General features: G+C 43.6%; 6 protein-coding genes across 6 annotated transcripts; 2 read left to right on the top strand and 4 right to left on the bottom strand.

Moving 5' to 3' along the window:
- Positions 1-338: 338 nt before the first annotated feature.
- O0I10_011286 (uncharacterized protein) lies at positions 339-1,332 on the bottom strand (the record flags this gene model as incomplete). Its single annotated transcript, XM_058491256.1, has 2 exons — positions 339-718; positions 786-1,332. The coding sequence occupies 2 exons, from the start codon at positions 1,330-1,332 to the stop codon at positions 339-341; spliced, it is 927 nt and encodes a 308-aa protein (XP_058337980.1).
- A 1,090-nt stretch (positions 1,333-2,422) lies between these two features.
- On the top strand, positions 2,423-7,892 carry O0I10_011287 (uncharacterized protein; the record flags this gene model as incomplete). Its single annotated transcript, XM_058491257.1, has 17 exons — positions 2,423-2,566; positions 2,627-2,773; positions 2,845-3,085; positions 3,147-3,232; positions 3,300-3,374; positions 3,437-3,640; positions 3,699-3,972; positions 4,046-4,295; positions 4,369-4,436; positions 4,499-4,978; positions 5,038-5,255; positions 5,321-5,402; positions 5,469-5,550; positions 5,611-7,104; positions 7,159-7,441; positions 7,503-7,620; positions 7,681-7,892. 17 exons carry the CDS (start codon positions 2,423-2,425, stop codon positions 7,890-7,892), a joined length of 4,458 nt encoding a protein of 1,485 aa, XP_058337981.1.
- A 449-nt stretch (positions 7,893-8,341) lies between these two features.
- On the top strand, positions 8,342-10,094 carry O0I10_011288 (uncharacterized protein; the record flags this gene model as incomplete). Its single annotated transcript, XM_058491258.1, has 8 exons — positions 8,342-8,415; positions 8,494-8,597; positions 8,679-8,779; positions 8,838-8,913; positions 8,978-9,024; positions 9,089-9,330; positions 9,397-9,481; positions 9,549-10,094. The coding sequence occupies 8 exons, from the start codon at positions 8,342-8,344 to the stop codon at positions 10,092-10,094; spliced, it is 1,275 nt and encodes a 424-aa protein (XP_058337982.1).
- Positions 10,095-10,374: 280 nt separating this feature from the next.
- Positions 10,375-11,840, bottom strand: O0I10_011289 (uncharacterized protein; the record flags this gene model as incomplete). The annotated part of the gene is made up of 3 exons (XM_058491259.1): positions 10,375-11,421; positions 11,476-11,624; positions 11,687-11,840. 3 exons carry the CDS (start codon positions 11,838-11,840, stop codon positions 10,375-10,377), a joined length of 1,350 nt encoding a protein of 449 aa, XP_058337983.1.
- Positions 11,841-11,922: 82 nt separating this feature from the next.
- On the bottom strand, positions 11,923-17,268 carry O0I10_011290 (uncharacterized protein; the record flags this gene model as incomplete). The annotated part of the gene is made up of 25 exons (XM_058491260.1): positions 11,923-11,977; positions 12,027-12,158; positions 12,221-12,417; positions 12,486-12,553; positions 12,617-12,702; positions 12,759-12,811; positions 12,870-12,992; positions 13,046-13,364; positions 13,425-13,594; positions 13,650-13,851; positions 13,919-14,124; positions 14,185-14,391; positions 14,448-14,586; positions 14,648-14,738; positions 14,808-14,935; positions 14,997-15,086; positions 15,142-15,353; positions 15,420-15,521; positions 15,583-15,687; positions 15,741-16,410; positions 16,464-16,523; positions 16,587-16,702; positions 16,767-16,934; positions 17,000-17,083; positions 17,146-17,268. 25 exons carry the CDS (start codon positions 17,266-17,268, stop codon positions 11,923-11,925), a joined length of 3,906 nt encoding a protein of 1,301 aa, XP_058337984.1.
- Positions 17,269-19,175: 1,907 nt separating this feature from the next.
- Positions 19,176-21,273, bottom strand: O0I10_011291 (uncharacterized protein; the record flags this gene model as incomplete). Its single annotated transcript, XM_058491261.1, has 5 exons — positions 19,176-19,244; positions 19,304-19,760; positions 19,828-20,522; positions 20,582-20,676; positions 20,736-21,273. The coding sequence occupies 5 exons, from the start codon at positions 21,271-21,273 to the stop codon at positions 19,176-19,178; spliced, it is 1,854 nt and encodes a 617-aa protein (XP_058337985.1).
- Positions 21,274-21,885: the final 612 nt, after the last annotated feature.

Genomic DNA, 21,885 nt, shown 5'->3' on the forward strand with positions numbered 1-21,885 from the left:
GATAGAGACACCCCAAGATAGGCATATACCTTATGATTGAAAATCCCACTTGATTGTATACTTTAATGATTCACTTGTAGTAGGGGGGTTAGCTTTACATACAACAAGAGATGCAAGTTACATAAGCGGATTCACATAGCAGCTGGGATTGGCTCTATTTACAGGTCATTGCTGTATCCATCGCAGCATGTAGTTTAATGATAAAATGACACAATAAGGACATGATGGTGATTGCTATGCATGTAAATGATGTTTTTATTGTACGTTTCCTTCTCCCAAACAAGCCTCATCATGAAGTGGTGTGTGGCTGCATGATTCTCTATCTCTCTCTTGCGCGTTTAATAGATGCCTGGAAGGATGATCCAACGACCCTTGGGGAAAGTAGCTTGATAACGTAATCCGAATTTGGTCTTGTACCATTCCTCTGTGCCGGATGCTGTGATGGATAGATTGATCACCGTCCAAATGAGCCCACATACCAAGATCCAATTGCGAAAGCCATGAAGTATGCAAAGTGACAAGTATACCAAGATGTCTGCAAAGTAATGTGGTACCACAATCCATTCAAACCAATCTCCTCGTGGGATCTGATAGTGATTTTCCTCTTTTTTGGTTCGTAACGAAGCAAGAATGCAATGACATTGATGTTGGTGCATGGATGCATAGAAAAATAATAACGTTGCCATGACGACACGCGTACAAAGTAGATCACTCAAGCCTGAGACAAAGAGGGGGATGTGAGTGAGTCAAAGCATACGCTCACGCACACACACAACAAGCGTTACCTAATGCTGATGGTGATGGTATCCCAGACCATACGCCAAAGTTGGCTGCACCTTCCAACCATGTCGCCAGCACCATGGCACCATAGAATCCAACACCTGCCAAGTAATGCGACACATGCATACGTGCTTCCAGTGACGAGCGCTCAATATAGAATGATTCATATACGCGTCGCGCCAAGTGAAGCGTCAACAAGGCCAAGGCAACGAGGCTCTCCAATACAGAAATATGGCTGCTTGCTTGAGGAATATCCCACACCCGTAGACAATACAATACTGGACCATGCCCATGCCATTGGAGTAAGAGTACAATCTCGGCAAAACAATACAAGGCGGATATCAGGCCGACGACGTAAAAGTGAGAAAACCACGATTTAGGCACTGTCCACTGAGCAAGTTGTGAAGCAATGGTACTGGTAGGATGGACAGCTATTGATTGCAGTTTCCCATAGGAAAGAACAGATGAGCGTAGGAGAGGAATGCATCTCGCGAGAATGGCGAAGAAGGTGAGTGTACAGAGGCAAAAGCAAACAAAGGAAATCAAGTACATATTCTAGAAAGGAGAATGCTTTTCCTATCCCTTGGCCTTTAATGTCCTCTTTGCTACCTGAAAATCCTCACACAATCCTTATCATGATACAGCGTTTGGTATTGCATGGAATGTGGATATCATGGTTGGGTGGGTGGGATATGAGTCTTGTGTCGCACATGACCATCGTTGTATCGTTTTCCCCTCCTTTATGAAATCTGCTCCCCTTACAAAACAACTCGTATGAAAATAAAAACGACTGTATACGATGATGATGACGATGATAGAACTTGATTACTCATACAACAGATAAGGTGTGAATGGAAAGGGGTTGTCTTTGTCATTGAAAGTAACAAGTCCAAATTTTCTCCATCACGCAATGATTGAGTCGGGAAACAAAAATAGGCTACGGGGAGTGCAAGAAAAAGCTTCTCGTAACGTTTGACCCCCAAAATCAATACCGTGCAAAGGTGTAGGTGCATGAATGCGATAGCTCACTTGCCCTTTTCTTCATTCATTCTTCATATTTGCATTGTAGTTTGTGTATTGGATGTAGGAACAAATAAACCAAAGAGTGAAGCGATACCAAAACCTTGCGTACCTGAGACCCCCCAGGTACCCCGCCCGAAAAATAGGCTATTGTCAAAATATGTAGTCAGAGCACAGACCACAAACCGATCATTTCTTTCAATGCAGGTGGCATGGCGGGCTGTGCAACATGATCTTGTTGGTTTCAATCCAACTACTCATAACAAACAACCCTTGTTTTCATTCCACAACGCTATTCATCCTTACCATGAAATGACCACATCAAGATAACAAGGTATCAAGAGGGAAATGGAAGAGAAAAGAGGCAAAGAGTAAAAAGTGGATGGGGGATGTCAAAAGGTTCAATCTGCACGTTTGTGACACTCGCAGGGTCACATGGTTAATTTTGTGTGGGGGGCAAAAGTACTAAAAAACTCAGAGTGGGCCATGTACGTGAGCAGCTCTTTTCCTCTCTTCTCCTCCTAACAAAAACAGCAGTACATAACTCACAACCACCAAACGCACTCTTTTTCTCATAACAACGATCACACTCATTATCCAATTCGCTCTATGGAACAGGGTAATGTCAACAGCTTCCATTCACCCCCTTCAATGTGTGCTCTTCATTAACCCTGGTCTCTTGCTTTCTTTCTTTCTTTCTTTCTTTCTTTCTCTCTCTCCGTTCTCCGATTCTACTCCTTTCGCGTCATCAATCTACTCATTAGAGGTAGGTCCATGCTGCTGCCATTGCGTATACAACTGTTTATTCACTATCATGGTATCATAGCTATACTACTTGATCTTTCAGTTCCTTTCCTCGGGCCCTTGCCAGGAAGCTGCTCGTGCACTTAAACAAGAGCTACAACTTCAGTCTCTTCTCCCTGGTGAATCGGCATATAGTGGTGCACAAACATCAAAGTCATTCGAACGCTTAGTATGTATTACACACATATACATTACATCATTAGCATCGACGATTGATTTGGTATGCGTATCTATTTGTAGCAAGAGGAATACCCGCGCGTTGGTGGTGGCTATTTGCTTGACATCATTCGTGGTCTTGTCGATCATTTCAAACAAACCGGTGACCCAGAGACGAATGCACGGATCAGAAAGCTGCGCCATGGCGATGAGTGCTTGTTGACCCTCGCTCAAGCATTTGAACCCGACGTGGAAGACAATCGATCTACAACATTGGTGGATTATCGTTCTTTATCCATGGATGATCGTCGTGATCTTGTGGCATGTAAGCATCAATTGTGTAAAACGGATTTTTAAACTTTACTTTTTGACACATTTCATCATAGATGAAACCTTAAAGGCCCGTGAAACCAATTCCTTGGAATGGCATTCGGATATTATGCAAACATTCTTGGCAACAGCTTATCAAGAGGTACACACACATGCACCTATATACATACACACACTTGAGATTGCTCATCATGTCCTTTTCTTTCTAGCGTGTTACTCTTTCGGGTCATCGACAACATGCCTTTTGCCTTGCATTCGATCAAACAGACAAACGCATTATTACGGTATGTACATACATACTATCAGCCAAAGACACGAGTCCCAGTTATTGATGGGTCTTTTATAGGGGAGTGATGATACACTTGTCAAGGTGTGGGATGCAAGAAGTGGACATCTCATCCATACGATCAGAGGACATAAGAATGTTATCACCGACATTGCCATCAATGAAGAGAATACACTGATCGCTACTGCTTCGTCCGATGGATACGTGCGAGTATGGGCAATGTCAGACTTTGCTCCTATTGCTACTCTCAAATCTGGTGCAACGGTATGCAACAAAATTCAATGTTTCCATCAAAGCGTACTTATCCTTTTTCTTCATGCAGCGCAAACCCTTCACCACAGTGAAATTTTCACCTTCTCCCTCACCCGACACACGTTATTTGATGGCAACTAGTGAGGATGGCTCAGTACGGTTATGGAAATGGGACAAGGACACGCTGCAATTCTTGGATGTCGAATCACCTATTGCTTTTTACTGCAAATACAAGGGCACGGATCGAGCACGTTGTTCTTCTTTCAATTATACCGGCACACGATTTGCTGTCGGCGGTGATGATGGATTTGTGTATATCTTTACAACCGTAAAATCGGATGCTGGTAAGGAACAAAAAAATTCACACATTGTGTCCCTTGGCTATGGCTTATATTCATCATCCACCTATCTATACAGCTGGTCAGTCTCAATTACCTGCTGCCGCCGCTGCCACCACTAGCAGCCAATCCAGTATCCCCACAAGCCAAGATCCAAATGATCCACAACGTGGTGGACGTGGTCGTAGACGCATTGCCAGTGCTTTATTCCCAGTCAAGAATGCTATCGTGGAGGAACAAGCTGTGGTGCCTATAGCACATTTGGAAGGTCATCGTGGCAGTGTGACTGATTTGGCATACAATCATCAAGGCGATCGGATATTGAGCGGGTAAGGATTATCACAAAGAGGGACTTTTGGAGGAGGAGATGTTTTAACATCACCATACACACACACACTATAGGTCTCAAGATGGCACAGCACGGATATGGAAGTACAATGCAGTAGAAGAAAAATGGGAATCCTTTGTCCGTAAGTTGAATCTCATTTTTAGCAGCAAAATGAAATACTCAATTTATTTCATTTCATTGTAGTTGATATCAAAAAAGAGCACCATAATCCAATCATTGTCACTGACCGGATACCTCCTTTATCACACAATGGCAACACGGCAGAGGAAACAAAGAATGATGAAGAAGGCCAAACCTTGCCTCCACTCGACAACAATGAACGACCCCCTCCAAAAGAATCAACTCTATCAGATGTTCCAGACAACACCAACAACAATGAAAACCAAGCAGCACCTATCATGGACGGCCTCGAGTTTCAAGAACCTCCCAAAGTATCCATGATTACTTGGACGGCGGATGACATGCAATGTATCGTGGCAACCACACATGGCGACATTCGAGTGTATCAAGCCTATACCGGCAAACTTTATTGTATACTTCGAGGACACACGAATGAGGTGTATGCTGTTGATAGCCATCCAACAATTCCAGGACTCGTCATATCAGCCGGCTATGATGGTCGCATTATACTTTGGGATTTGGATAAGCGGTTAATGATCAAATGTAAGTTCAGACCATCCCATCCCGAGTATGTTGTGTCACTAACAAAGATTTCTTTGTAGGCGAATATTTTCAACGCATCTTTCTCGATTGCAAGTTTTCACATGATGGTCATCAGTATGCCGTGACAGATGAAGATGGCAGCTGCACTCTTTTCAGCGTCGACTCGAATTGTTCGGATTATGATCAAGTCAATACTTGGACACGGGGTCAATTCTTTTACAGCGATTACCTTCCACTTGTCATCCAAGATGGCATTGTCCTTGACGAACAATCAATGGTAGGTTGACACATCATGCTCTATATACAAGGATACATGCTTACACACACTTACACGCAAAATAGACACCTCCACATGCCTTTCCTTATACCCAGATTGTCAGCATGACTGGCGTTGCTTATTCTCGACAAAAGTTAGAAGGCTATGGTAATGATCATTACAACAAGAGGAGGGGGTCATTGGGAATCATTGTGCTCATGATGATTTTTATAGGCCGTGACATTGAGATCACCAATGCAGAAATGGAAACCAAATATGAACGATTATTGAGCTCTTACAGAATTGAAGAACGAGAGTAAGTTGATTGATGGAAAAAGATCGTTTCAATGAGAGGCTAATCCTTTCTTCATTTTAGGATCAAAAAGAGCAAGCCAATTGTGCCAGCTATTCTTGACAGAACCCATGTTGCCAGAATACGCAAAGAATTCGTGAGAACCATTGAGGAAGAAGAGCCTGAGCCGATTATACCTGAAGTTGCTCCACCACCTCCAGTATTACCCATGTTACTTCCTGATGACCCTGATGATGAGGATTATGATGAGAATTTGCATGCAGGCGGGGACACATCAGAAGAAAGTGATGGTGCCATGTCAGAAAACAATTATGCAGCTGAGGATGAAAACGAGAATGAAGGTGAAGAAGAGGAGAGTTCAGTGAGACGCACTCGTTATGGACGACGTACAAGACGCCCATCATCATCAACAACAACATTTGTCAGTGGACCTGTACGATCGACATCACCTATCAACACGCGAAGAGCACGTCATTATGGCCGTACGACAAGAAGTCGCACTGCAACTTCTGGTGGTGGTGCAAGCAATGAAATGCGTATCACACGCAGCAGCAGACGGCGTATTCATGAAGATTCATCTTTACAAAGTGATGAAGCACCCTCTGATAATGATGAACAACCTATACAACCACGACGCCATCGAGATTTACCTCGTCATGATTATCGTGAAAGTGCTGATGAAGAGTCTGAGGAGGAATCCGAAGAAGAAGAAGAAGAGCAGCAGCGGGAGGAGGAGGATGAAGAAGAAGATCGAGCCGTCAATGTGGAAGGATCCGAAAGTGATGATGAGGATATCAGAGCACCTAGAACATCCAAAAGAAAGCGACAAATCATATCAACCGATGAGAGTGGAAGCGATGACAACTTTGCTGAATCATCCAGTCGAGCTGCTAAACGTCAACCTGTTGGAAAGCACAAACCTGAAAGAGCACATGCTACCACACGTCAAGCAGCAACAGGAGGTCGTCAAAAGCCACGCGCCTTAAGGGTGGATGAAATCCCTGCGTATGAACCACGAGAATGGCTATTGACAACAGGACGTAACGTGCTCAAGTATCATCCTCAAGTGGGCGACAATGTGGCAGTGATTGTTCAAGGCCATCGTGATTATTGGCACTCGTCAAAGCTCAAGGACATGTTTGATGAAAACCATGGTCCTATCCAATCCCATGACCCTGTCGTCTTTGGCACTGTCAAGAAAATCATTTGGCGAGTGGGCCCACCTACCTATTGTCAGCTAAAGCTCGAACTCAAGGAACTTGTGAATGCGCGGGATGTCCTTATTCATGGCCAAGAGCCGACATGGATCGATAAGCGAGGCGAGGTGATTATTGATTATAGCGATGAGGATGGTACACCCGAGTTCCTGGTACTTTGGGAGCAGTTTTTGGCGTCCATGCAAGTCTTTAATACGCTCAAGGTGGGAGAAAGAGTGGATGCTTTGTACGATGTGGGCAAGTACACCGGCACCGTTTCTCAAGTCAAGCGAGATATCAGTGACACTTTACGTAATGCACCCAGTATTCCTAATCCCTGGCAACGGTATCACATTATATGGTAAGTAGTACGTTGTTGTTGTTTTACAAGAAAAGATGTTTATTTCTTCAAAAGGGATGATGAGGAATCAACGCCCGAAGATCTTAGCCCGTGGGAAATTGTGCCAGCCGGACAAGATTTCAACGCAATGTACAATGTGGGTCCAGAGCTTTCACCTCAAGATAAACGACGAGCACGCGAGATTCTCGATTGGCTGATGAATAATGAAGAATTCCAACTCTATGTGGAACCCGTTGACTATTATTCCTATCGACAATACCTATCTCTTATTGCATATCCGATATGCTTGCAAACCGTATCCGAGCGTCTGGAAGGCAATTTCTATAGGAGTAAACAGGTAATTGAATTGAATCGGATCATTAGGTTCTTGTGTGTCTCATATACATGTGGTGTTGTAGGCTCTCATAGATGATGTTGATCTTATTCGAAAGAATGCAACCACGTTCAATGACAGCCAATCGATTGCATACAAGAACGCAAACCGACTTGCCACCTTTTTCAAGAACCGGTTCAAAAGTGAGTATTCTATACTATAAACTTACAAGGTTCATGCTTACTAACGAGAAAATGTGATAGATCCAAGGATGGCTATATCAATGGGCCGCTCCACAAGAAGTACAAAACAAGGAACGGATGATGAAGACTACAAAGATGAGGGAGAAGTGCCTGAGGATGATGACGTTTTACCACGAGACGAGGTGGAAGAGGAAAGTCCAAACGACTTGAACAACGACAGCAACTTTGTAGTTGACGACGACGATGATGACAGCAGCTATAAGAGCGACTAATCGGTCATCATTTTTCACCACTCATATACACATGCACGTACAACAACTCTTTATATTGCACCATCACACACACACAACACAACGCACACACGCACACATATTTCCACATTTAGTTTCCTCCTTGTCTCTTAAAGCATCATTGTACATATATACAGCATATTGAAATTGAGCAATCAAACACAACTTGTTGGGTATAACGGGTGATGGAGTGGGGGTGGTAACCAGGGCAATAATGCATGGTGGAAGAAAAAAGAGCACCCAGCAGCAACTTTAAAAATATGTCGGTTCATTGGCATTTGAAACTCAGGCAACACACCCACCTCGAGGAGGGCAAGCAAAGCAGCGTGGGAAAGACTTGCATAACACCAAAAGCGTATAAAGCTTGCAGTAGCTCCCACATCTTTGGCTTTTGCTTCTTGTCTTTTTTTTCTCTCTCTTTTTCAAAAACAATGTCCTTCCTCCGTGCTGCTCGCCTCGCTTCTGTTGCACAAGCTGCTGCTCGTCGTCATTTGCCTTCGACTCGGTAAAGATACACATACACATGCATGTCAACCTTATATATGGATCATCCCCACTGACCTTGCTTGTCTTGTCTATTTAGCTCCTATTCCTCTGCCTTGAGCGCTTTCTCGGTTCCTTCCCCCGTCGAGAACCCCACCTCCCTTCGCTCTTTCACTGAGGAAGAGTTGATGTTGCAAGAGACTGGTAGGTTGTCTTTGTGTGTAAAGGGAGGGGGACGCAAACCTTCTTCTTTCTTTGGCTGACCTTTTTTTACACGCGTTATAGTCGCTCGTTTTGCACGTGAAGTTGTCCAACCCAAGGTCCGTGAAATGGATGAAAATGAGTTGATGGACAAGAGCATCATCAACGCCATGTTCGAGAATGGCGTAAGTATACATATACACATTTTGATTGCTATTTACTCAATGATGTGTATATCTATAGTTGATGGGTCTCGAGACTGAAGCCGACTTTGGAGGTGCCGAGTGCTCTTTCACTGCTGCCATTTTGGCTGTTGAAGGTAATCATCACCATTTCCCCCGACAACTACAAGTGACATTTGGCTGACACCTAATCTCAAATAGAGCTTGCCAAGATTGACCCCTCGATCTCTGCCTTGTGCGACATTCACGTAAGCACGAAAAAACCCAAAACGAAATGCATAGGTATACTAATAGTCATTATGTCCCTTATAGAACACCCTTACCAACACTGTTATCCGCAAGTGGGGTAGCAAGGAACTCAAGGAAAAGTATCTCACCCGTTTGGCCACCGATACCGTTGGTAGTTTCTGTATCTCGGAAGCTGGCGCCGGTAGTGATGCTTTTGCTTTGCAAACCCGTGCTGAGGACAAGGGCGATCACTATGTCTTGAATGGTGGCAAGATGTGGATCAGTAACTCTGGTGAAGCTGATATCTTTGTTGTCTTTGCCAACGCGTAAGTATTTGGAGGAAGAGGAAAACACATGATGGAAACCAACCAACCTCTATGGGTTATTATTAGTGATCCTTCCAAGGGTTACAAGGGTATCTCTGCTTTCATTGTTGAAAAGGAATGGGGTGTTGAGATCGCCAAGAAGGAAAAGAAGGTAAGCGTTTTTTTTTTCACATGATGACATATGCTATTTGAAAGCTAATCCACATTGATGATGACAGCTCGGTATCCGTTCCTCCTCCACCTGTGTCCTCAACTTTGATGATGTCAAGGTTCCCAAGGAGAACGTCCTTGGTAAGATTGGTGATGGTTACAAGTACGCCATTGACTCGTTGAACGAGGGTCGTATTGGTATTGCTGCCCAAATGATTGGTGCTGCTCAAGGTGCCTATGACATTGCTCTTCCTTACCTCTTTGAGCGTAAGCAATTTGGCAAGCCCATTGGTTCTTACCAAGCTATGCAACATCAATTTGCCCAAGTCGCCTGTGAGATTGAAGCTGCCAAGCTCATGACCTACAATGCTGCTCGTTTGAAGGAGGAGGGTAAGCCTTTCGTCATGGAAGCTGCCATGGCCAAGTTTGTCGCTGCCAAGGTTGCCGAACGTGCTACTAGCTATGCTGTCGAATGGATGGGTGGCAACGGCTTTGTTCGTGAAACTGGTGTTGAAAAGTTCTACCGTGATGCAAAGATCGGATCTATTTACGAAGGCACCAACAACATGCAACTCGAGACCATCTCCAAGATCATCTCCAACAAGTACAAGTAAAAAAAAAAGTAGTTTTCGCTTTCCACCATGTTTCTCTTTTAGTAAATAGTCTTTTTCCCCCTCCTATATCCCTTATTCCAAGGAACACAATACATATACATAGAAAAAAAAATGAAGGCTTGAATGCATACCTATGTAACACCAAATATCATTTTCCCCCCTGAACAAGAGTGATCATGTGGCTATCGTCAATGACGGATGTCATCACGTACATCATATCATGCCCGAAATAGAAAGTAGCTTTAATCTTTATCTAATCACTTGTAGTTCTATGCTACTACTATGTTCGACGAGCCATCCATTGTCGAGTTTGCATTTCAATCAAACGTGAGAGCGCCCTCTGTAATGCAAAAGTTTCTTCTTCACCCGTGAACAACGATGATTGCTGGCCCATCAAGAGCATTTCTTGCGACTCTGGATCTGGTTTGAAACATAAATCTTCCACGGCACACTCGGCACTGGCATAGAGACGAATTCGTGACTCATAAAGAGCATCAATCAAGGTGATGAATCTGCGTACTTCGACACGTTCCATGACAGCTGGGATATCGGTCAAGACGAGCGTGTGTAAATTGCGGACAAGAGCAAGATAATCAGCTGCGCTTAATGCTTCGCTACACAAGTCCGAAAACCTTGCTGCACCTACGCCATCCACATGAGCGGGTATACGAGCCGTACGATTCAGCAAGTCCACAACCAAAGGCGTCATGGGTTGATTGTTCGTCAATTGGCGTAATTGATCATTCATACGTTCACGGGTCGTTTCATTGAGTGGATAAAGAAATGCGTCATTGTCATTGTATTGCTCTCCTTCAAACATCCTAAAAGCACGTCGATAATCCACGCCACCATCAAGACAAAGCACCGTGAAATCATTCATGATACGTCGAATACAAGGATAAAACAATAAACGATGATGGCCATTCTCGTATAATGATGTTGGATGACGATTCGACGTTGTCACAAGCACCACACCTCGATCAATCAATGCATCCACCAATTGCCGTAAGAGCATCGCATCGGCAATATCCGTCACTTGAAATTCATCCAGGCACAATATACATGTGTTGCTAGCCAAATCATCCGCAATTTGACTCAAAGGGTGTTGCTTTTTGCCATTGTTGTTTTTGTTTTTGCTGCTGCTGCTGTTTAATGCGTGAATTCGAGCATGCACATCGAGCATCAATTCGTGATAATGAACTCGTTTCTTGTAAGGTGTCGGTAGTGTGCTGTAAAAGAGATCCATCACCATCGTTTTACCGGTGCCAACGCTGCCATAAATGTATATTGAACGAGGTACATCCTCTTTCGCCAATTGGGATCGAACCTAATCATGTGATTTAGAGTGTGGATCTCTTCAAGGATAAGTGATGATACTTACATCTTGATCATGCTTTGTATCCTTTGCGTTGTGGTGTGGTTCGCAGTCTTTGAGTAGGTGCCATAACTTATTCAGATGCTTCACGACAGCTCGTTGATATGGATCATCATAAAGAGTTGTTGTATTGTCATAGGTTTCTAGGGGAGCAGCTGCCAATAATGGTATGTGAGCGATTTGTTTACTACTTGTCCCAGGCAACTTGACCCCCCACCTGATCTTGTGCGATTCCCCACTGGTTCAATGACCGTTTGCAAATGTCGACGCTGAAATGCAATGCATGGACGAACATGGCGATAGCATTGAGGAACAAGTGGCCGAGTAGTCGATTGTCGAAAAAGAAAGGTGGCCAAAGTATTGTAACGCATAAAAGAGAAAAGAGTCAAAAGAATTCAAGTCGGAGGAGATGTCAATTGACTTTATTGACGGAATACATTGTCACTCTCTTTTCTACCGAGTAGCTCCACCCATATTCGTTCGTACTTGATCAACCTTGGAATATTGACTAGTAAATGTTAGAAGAAATGTCAATGCATGTAACCATAGAAACTTACTTGTCGTCCTTATAAACTCGATGGAAGTATTCTGCTACATTGGATCGACGTAATTGCTCCACAAACTCGGTATCGTGCGTGATAATGATCAGTTGAAAGTTGCCTGATGTGTTACGCCGCAATGCCACCAATCTATAACAAGGGGGGATATGAATGCCTGGATTGCCTCCTCTCTAACGCTATTCACAATTTACCTCGATAAGCTCGATGCAAGACTTTCGATATTGGAACGATCAAGGTTGGTGGTTGGTTCATCCAAGGTCAAAACACCACAATTGACGCAAAATGCTTCCGCCAATGCAAGCCGAATAATGATGGATGTCAGCACCTTTTGACCCGCACTACATCGACCACGCATGTTGAGCTCCTTTCCATTCTTGATCATAACCACCTACAGGGATTTGTATAAGCATGGATTCGAATACATAGCCCATCATCATCATCAAATATCCAAGTTACCCGGTAGTTATAGGATCGATTGGCAGCCACGCCTTCGTTATCAGCTCGGATTTGAATATAATCAATGTCTAATAAAAACGAATACACGTTATTTACGATAACTTTCTCTTTGTACTCTTCAAAACACTTACCACCTCCTCGATAAATTTCAATCCATAATTCACGAATGATCTTGTTCAGGTCCGACATCTTGAGCGTATGGTAACGCATAATGGCCCTATCATTCTTCGATTAGACGATCATCATTTTCCATTCAGCTGTCCATCAACATACTGCTCAAGCGCTTTGCAATATACTTCGAGATCATGTAACGCAAGTTCACTCATCTAAGGTGGCTACTTAGTAGCGCTTCTTCATATTCCTCGCTCATCACTTGGTACATACCTTGAGCTGAATAAATTGATCCTCGTATCGCTTCTCAATCTCATGATAATCGGTATTCAGGTCACTTTGATAACGATCAATTTGAACTTGCATCTGCCGTATTTCACCATGAATTCCTCCACGCTAACAATGCCATGTATTAGTTTGGAGAAAAGTAATGACATCATACATATTACCTTATCAATGAGCACTTCTTGTTTTGCTTTCAGCGTTCCCAATTGTCTTTCATAGGATGCTCGATCCACTTGTGATTGTTGTCGCCGAAGTTCTTCGAGTTGCTCTTCACATTCCTCAAGCTGCTTTTGGTAGGTGCGGTGTCTGAGATGATCCTTCAATTCTCGCTCAATACTCCTGCGATCCATAATTCTAGCTTCCAAATCCTTCATTCGCTTTTCCACATCGACTTGCTTGGTCTGGAAGTTCTCGAGCTTTTTCTCAAGGCGAGCCTTTTCTTCAGACATTTGATCCAAATCCTCTGCTCCTGTATTCTGATACCTATCCACCACCAATACCATGTTAGCTAATTCAAGCCAATAAAAGTGGATGCCCACTTACTCGGCTATTTGTCGATTCAATGATTCCAATCGTTCCAATCGATTGCGAGCTTGGCTGACTAATGCTTGGGCGTCTTCCTGCTTGCTTGTCCATGCGTTTTGTGTTTGCAGTAACAAGGATGATGTCTGGTCGATCTTTTTCTCAAGCGGTTCAACATTGGCATCCGAATCCTATAGCACAAAACATCAGCCTTCAAGAATGCATAAATGATCAACGGATACTTACATGGAGAGTACGTAGATATTCTTTTTGTTCTTTTTGGGCGGCTTCAAGCTGCTTTTCCACACGATCTCGGGATTGGAGCTTGAATTGGATATCCTTCACCTTATCACGAGCATCACGCACGGTGTTTTCAGCATTCTGGCATTCGCGTATGGCTGCTTCACGATCATCTTGAAGACGCTTGATTTCACGACGTACGCTTTTACTATGAATGAAAACAATCCAATGTGAGTGACAAAAGATGCTGGTACCCACTGTACACTGTACAATACCCTTGATCCGACAGATCCTCCACTTCTCTTTGGCAATCGGTAACGGTGCGTGTTGACCCAGAACTTTGAAGTTCCTTCTCAAGCTTTGAAATCTCACTGTCAAGCGTTGCAGCTTCTCGTCGTCGCCGTGAAACATCTTCCGCCTGCTTCAAAAGCCATTCGATGCGCTGCTTATCATTCTCCAATTCAATATTCTCGATGCTGATCTATAATGATAACATGAGCCCAATGATCAACATTGAATGTTCTCTCACATGCTTACATACCTTGTCAATCTCTGTCAATTTCTCTTCTTTTTGACGGGTATATTCATGGACTGTTTCATCCAAATCCTTGATTTCTCGTTGTAACGTCTGCAATTGAGTCCAAGTAGGCTCCAACTTTTTCAGCTTTTGCCGCCTCGCTTCCTTCTCCTTGACAATCTTATCCAACTCTTTTTGCTTCACGGGGATACCTTCAGTTGTTTTCTCGAGCTAGAGAAAGACAAAAGTAAGCATTTCAATTATACTTGCTGAGCCTAGATACTTACCGATTGAATAAATTGTTGAAATAGCTGCTCATCTTCGTCAGCATACATCCGCTTGCACAAGGCGCAGTTGTGCTTTTCCAAACTTCTTTTCTTGAATCTTCGATACATACTGGCAGCACCATCCAAAGAGCTCAATTGCCTAGAGAAAGACAAGGTCAATCGATCCTCCCTTCCTAAGACGATATAATAAGGATACTTACTCTCTCTTATCCTTCAATTCATCTTCAACCTTTCCAATCTCTTCTTGCAAATCCTTATCTCCACATTCCTTACGGATGGTCTTTTGGTATTCTGATATTGATGATGATGTCAATACGACCACACACATAAGACCCAAGCTACCATATACCATTCCCTTACCAGAAGCCTGCCCCTCCTTTTTGGATCGATTCTCCTTTGCAATGGATATCTTTGCTTCAATGCCTGACAGCTCACGATTTGCTTGATGAACAGCATTCTGCGACGTTTGAAGCTGCGTTGACTTTTTCCTAAAGAGCACCCATTAGCCTTTCTTTTGCCATGTTCCACACAATATCCCACCGTACTTACTGTAATAAAGATTTGGCATCCTTCTCCATCGTCTCCATGGTGGTCTCCTTTCCAAGATGCGAGTTCAATTCATCGGCGTGTTCATTATATCTAACAAACGAATATGAGCATCTTGCCCCAGATTCCATCACAACACCCTACTTACGTCGAACGAGCTGCTGATAATAATCGATCTCTATCGCTTTGTTTCAATCCAAGACGTGTCCTCGTATCGCCCTCTCGACTCAGCCGTGACATTTCATCATTGAGTGAAGCAATTTGCTCGTCGATATCCCGTAACTTTTTCTCCTTTTGGGCCATGACTTGTGACACATTTTTGGATGAGAACGTTTCTTGAACATGTGCCAATGCGCTTTCCTAAAAGGAGAGATCTCACTATCAATTTCATGATACGCAGTATTAGATCCTCCTCCCTTATCATACCTCCCGCGCTAGTCGATCATTGGCCAAGTCAAGATCTGTTTGAGCTACGTGGATGGTTGCAAGTTGGTCGCCTAGTTCACGGCACAATTCCCTTGATTGTTGCTAAATAAAACAAGCGAGATGAGATTTACTGCTGATCAAGCGTATATATAGGTCGACCTACGATTTGGCGTTTTGCTAGCTTTTTTGCTTCCTCCAACGCTGCTCGCTTTGACTTTAATGCCTGCAACTCTGTAGAGATCTCTGTTTGCTTCTTGCGTGCTTCATCCTACAATGTACGTGAGACCTCGTGCGATGATACATAACAAATGTAGGACCTACCTTGACATCTGCCAGATTCGCTTCACGTGATCGTAAAAGATCCCGAATGGTGTGCACAAAGGACTCATCCGAATGACTCATATCGAGATCCAACTCTTCACTCGCCGCTTGCAACATGGACTCCCTCTCTTTGATAAGCTTCTCGTTCGCTTCAGCTGCTGCTTGAAGTCGTCCCATGCTGGTCAATTTGCTGGAGATGGCATCACGTGTGCCTTGTACTTGTCGTTGCAACCGCATCTTTTCATGCTCGATATCCTGCCGTACTTCCTCATCCTGCTCCACTTCACGATTGAGAGCCGTCAACATGTCTTTGAGCTCACCATCCGTCTCGCTTCGTGCTGTCAAGCCGTTGCTGATCTCATCCATGCTCTCAACCAGGCCCGATCTCCGATGCTCAAGTTGCACAATTTGATTCTGAACTTGTTCAGCCTCTCGGTATTTTTCCAAAAGCGAATTGATCTCTGCTGCAGTCTCATCCAATTGCTCGTCCAAGTCTTTGACTTCCTCTCCCTTCACACTGGTACGGTTACGCATCTCATCCAGTGCTCTCTTGATCTTGTGCGCCTTTTCAATATCAGCCTTAAGTCCTGTCACAGCCACCTTATCCACACGAATGTCTTGTGCCTTTGCCTTCCGGTCATCCTTAATCTTGGTCAATGCCTTGGTATACCTATTTCAATAGTCAGTCAAATGCTTCTCTATCCCCTTTTCAATAATACTTGCTTTGTCGATGAAAAGATGTCATCAAACTTTTTCTTGAGATTGGCAGGTTCACTCAATGGCCTAGTAGATGATACGAGGCGTTAGATAGAATGCCATTTTCTTCCTGCAAAGATCATTGCTTACCAATTACTATCCTCTTGATGACAAAAGATAACATTTTCCAAGATGGCCTTTGGTACACCCAAATGAAAAGGCATCTCTGCATCCATATCACTGCACCGCGTACTGATGCTGGTCATCTATATTACATGATATCCATAAGCCAACTTGGCAAGCGTTCGCGCAAGGCTGCAGCATCCTTACTTCACCCGTTCTTGGATCAAATTGTCGCAATGATGTATCCAGTGTCTTTTGGCTGACGGTCGTCTTGCGTTGTGTCAATGACATACTTCGAGTGCATATCAACTTGTTGCCGTTCACGTTGTAGAATTGCAATCGAATTTGTGCTCGCACCTCAGAGGCTCCTGCAACCTAAAAAGCCTTTCTAGTTAGTTGTACTCCCAACACGATCGCGTACCCCGTGTAGCTTTACATGCCTTGACATCGTGAATAAAAGCGCCATTCCTGCTATTGGGTGGGAGATCACCAGTACATGCAAACTTGAGACTCTCGATAATAGTCTGGCAATAGCTTGTATTAGCTTATGGTTGGGAGAGTGTGAAAAGAGAGAGAGATCACTTGCTGTTTTGCCAGTGCCGTTGGCGCCATAAATAACGGTACATGGTGAGTTGAATTGGACATAGCAAGGCTCGTCCGGACTGAATGATCGTATGCCGAGAATGCCTAGCTTGTCGATCCAGGACATGCTTCAATGCGGGGTGGGTAGTGTGAAAGCTGCGGACAAGATGTGATGCCGCTGCATTATGATTTATTGATTGTGTGTGCGAGGTGCGCGTAGTAGATCACGTGTACTTTTTCCAGTCGCGTTCGCACACAATGAAATTCCCATTATGCAACCCACCATCATCCTGAGATGTTTAAAGGCTACCCTTTTTTTTACCACGGGGGTGGAAGGAGATGAGCTTTTCTTTCTTGTATCATATAAAAGTGTTGTCAGCAGACATGTACACAGCTGAGGAATGTGTTGACAACATCTACTTTTATTACTACTACGCAAATGTTTTTCTCTGAAACATCAACTTGGTACGTAGTATTTCAAATCTGAGCTTTCTTCAATGAATGGAAAATGAAGACCAAGTATGGTAAGCTTGCTACAATGATTTTTGGCCCCTTATCAAAGAGGAGAAAAGCTTCGTTATCGTTCTCCTCCTCCCATCACAAACAACCATATAGCTCATGAAAACGAAGCTGATGCACTAAATACTTCATGAATGATAGTACAAATATATCAATGTTGTTTAGAACAATGATAACGTATATTGTAAAAGGAGTTGGTGATGATGGTGACAGTTGTTTCTTCTTTATCTAGTGTACAAGGGCGTTATCGATGCATCACAGGATAGCCGTTTATTGTGATGTGGATAACAAGAGAAAGAGTTTACAAGTTGAAAAGCGTTGGATTTGGTTGTTCGTCGCTCTAGGGATGCGTTTGGTCGGTTATCGACGTTTGCCTGTTGCGCCAGAGCAAATGGGAGTTTTCTGTTTGGTTTGTCCGCAGCCAACTGGTATCGCGTACGCTCCTGTAAAGGACAAAATGGCAAGCAACAAGAGGATCCAGCGGGACGACATGATGATGGATGATAACAAAGAACAAAAGAAAGAGCTATGTGGTGGTCTTTTTTGGGTTGAGCTAAAGTTCATCCTTTTATATGGGTAAACTGGCCCTCAATAACCCCCTTTTTTTCTCGGCCTCCTTGTTACCAATGTACCATTTTTATCCGCCCTGAATATGCAGCATGCTCATCAGGCACATTCTCTTGACTTTCTTTTCTATAAATGTTTTTGAGTAACCATCATGCGTCCATGCAACGAATACACACACACACACACATCACATGATATGCCGTGTGCCACACCTTATAAAACAATGCATGATCAGCATTTTGTTTACATGTAGTAATGATTAATTGCAGAGCGCATGGCGCACTGTTACAAGTGTCAATAATAGGAAGCCTAATGCCATCAACAACCTCCTTCAGTAAATCCTGACGACGACGACGATGATGATGATGATGATTACCTACTAACTTGGCTTGTAATGGGTACCTAGAGTGTGTGGGGTTTCAGCTCTATTGATTGTGTGCAAAGTTGGTTTACGCGTTTGCAGCAATCACGCTTTTCTTTTCCCTTTTTACACTTTTTACTAGAAACGGTAGCAGGTCGTGGGGCAGCTAATACGAGCCTGCAGGCCGTTTATTGTGTTCATCCGTTGCATATTGGCGCATACTTATTAATTTCCAATCTCCGGGGTGTGGGTGGGTGTCTATGTTCTCCTTTGCCGATTGAAAGTGATGGATACGTTATCATCCTTCTTTGTGTATCTCTAAAAAGGAACCATCACCGATGTGCTCCGAGACTTTTTAGTAAAAGTGCCAAGAAAAGAATGGCGGCTGTCGTCATGTTAGAACCTTAACCACCATCAAAAAGATGCGTGAACTGAACCCCCTTTCTCGCGTGGTCCGAGTGTCATTGCTACTACCTTTGTATGTGATACCAATTCATTGTTACACTACATCAACGTGTTTTGGACCAAGTTGCCAATGGCTGATATGCATGATGGTTTATTTGATGTCTAGACAATCATTGTTTCAATTATGGCATGCTACTACTAATCTTTTGAGGATGGCTCAGGATCATGTTTGGCAAGGGCTCATAGATGTACTATTGAAAAGGACACCGTTAGTATCATAGCAACTTGCCATCAGGATGCTAATACTTACATCACGATAAAGTTCATTAAGCTTCATCCTCATCAAACACTTGCCGGGCACCTTACTTTGTTCCATAAAGTACTTATACATAGGATTATCCTCAGGTACGGCTTCCTTAAATCGCTTGCGTACTAGCTCCCATCCGCGGCCATTGTGATGAAGGTCGAGAACACGAATCAACCGGTGGAACTGGGAATGGAATAAGGTATGGTATAGCAGCTTGTAGCATTCTTCCATTGTCTCAGCAACCACTGTACTATCGGGCAACACATCCAGCTCAACACCACATGTCCTCTTTAGAGTTTCATTGTGTGCCTTGATGCCACCAAAGTCCCGAATGACAAATCCTTTAAGTTCACCAGTCTTACGATTGAAACGCACCATTGTGTTTTGACCATGTGCCTCAAATGCAACACCATTGTTGATTAATGGTGGTACAAATGCTTGCAAGGCTGTTTGAATATATCTGTTAATAGGATAGTCTTAGTCTCGATTGCATCAAAAAGTCATCCAAATACAACACAATGTAATACCTATCCATGAATGCAACTCGTTTTTCCTCTGTATCCAATTTCCATACATGTTTGACGAGTGTTTCATCGGTATCAGGCTTTTGTATCTTTTCAACAAGGGCAGCAGCAACAATATCAATGTCCTCATCCGATTCAGGTGCTTCACGTACGACACAACTGCAATGCTTGGCCATGTGTGGATCATCGTGACGATAAATAGCACTTGCCATTTCTCGTTGGATTGTAAGCACATTACGATCGTACGAAAGGCGTGGGACCACATTGGCAGAGAAGCCAGGACCAAAATGGGTACTAAAGGGAGAAACGATACGCAATGCCGAGGAAACCTTGATGCCAATGCATAGCTTGAGTGATAAGTTTTGGAGCAATCCTGGAACGGCCACGGATCGAATGGATGTTAATGCTTCTGCCGGTGCATTGTTCTCTGCCGGTAAGACGGCCACATTCTCGAAACGCTGTTGGATATTGGGGATTTGGAATTCGTGAACAGGGACAAGCACATCATATTGCGAACGTGATGCACCCGTTTTGGCAAGCATAGCATCCACCATAGGACGAATCAAGTCTTCAAAATCACCACGTAATTTGACCGAGGAGGAGGGGATGGATACCAAACGAAGCGAGGGATGCTCAAGGTTCACCTGACCAGGCTCCACAGATGGCAAAGGTGGATAGCTTAATCTTGCTTTATGCATCTACACATATACAAATCTCAGCCTTCCCTTTCCTTATCCACTCACTTTTATATACTTACTGGATGCGTAGCATGTCCTTCAACAATCGACTGTTCCCAATGAATAGCCGTCGACGCCAAATCAGGTAAAGGCTTGGGGTGATCATAAGTGTAGGCTACCAATGACTCATGAGCAACTGCATTGATAGCCATTCAATGTCTTTTCCACACTTACTCTGATGGTTCATTGAACTTGCCAACTCATCGCTGAGGACTTGGATAAGCTCTTTGTTGTCAACACCATAATCCTGTGCAAAATGGTTCCACAACTCCACAGCATCGTAATCATCAACCAGGGTATCCACGTGGACGTTCACATGCTTGAATATCTCGGTCACCGTTGCCAACACACTCATGGCATCCGTCATCCATGAAGAAGGAGCAGTGCCTTGTCGTCCTTGTGTCTTGGGTGCGTAAATGTAAGGAAGCATATCCCAAGGATCCACCAGCTCAATCTTGGGACATTGGATACCATTCAGCTCGGTTGTTTCTTCAGCATCCAATTCAGGCAACCCACGTAAAGGAACGGCGACAAGGAGTTCTTTGTTTTTGCGAAGAATCAAGCATAAGCCAACAATGGACGAGGAAGAGGAGGTGTAAGGAACAAAATGAGCCGTAACCAAGCCTTCGGTCACCATACACGAGATGAGGCGAGAGGTGGTAGCGAATTTGCCATAATGTCTATTCTTTTCTGCAGAATGTGATGAAACCATGAATAACAATGTAAAGCGAATAGAAAAGTTGGCACAACAACAAGGAATAAAAGAAATCGATTTTTAAATCTGATATGCTGTAATACAATTAAGCTGGTTGCACAATGAACAACAACATCCTGGTCCCGCTTTCTTGCCCCGGTCATTATGCACTCTATTCAATGTTTACCATCATAGCTAGTTGATAATGGATACAATGGCTTCATACACCTTGCTAGAATCACTCTATGCATGGCCCACGTGTGCCTTAGTTGATAATGATCCATGATCAATAAAACATTCTTTCCACATCCCCGGATTCTTTGTAACAGCGACTACTAGCGTCGATCGCGAGCTTGTAGTAATCTGATCCGATCCATGTAATACATAGCTATCGTTTCCCAGGGACCCTTGTCCTTTATGTTTTTTATACTTACTACCCAGGTAGATCTATTGCACCACCTGATCCGATCTCTTTTACAAGTCACTTGTAATAAAATTGACCTTCTCCACATGGGGTATATGTGGTCATAATACCATCTCTTACGGGTATACAAATAATCCGCCAATGACATCGCTATGTCCACTTGTCCCATCTCATGCTTAGGAAGAATGTATTGACATGATAATGGT

This window comes from Lichtheimia ornata (assembly GCF_029851405.1).
Source record: "Lichtheimia ornata isolate CBS 291.66 chromosome Unknown scaffold00086, whole genome shotgun sequence".
NCBI lineage: Eukaryota > Fungi > Mucoromycota > Mucoromycetes > Mucorales > Lichtheimiaceae > Lichtheimia > Lichtheimia ornata.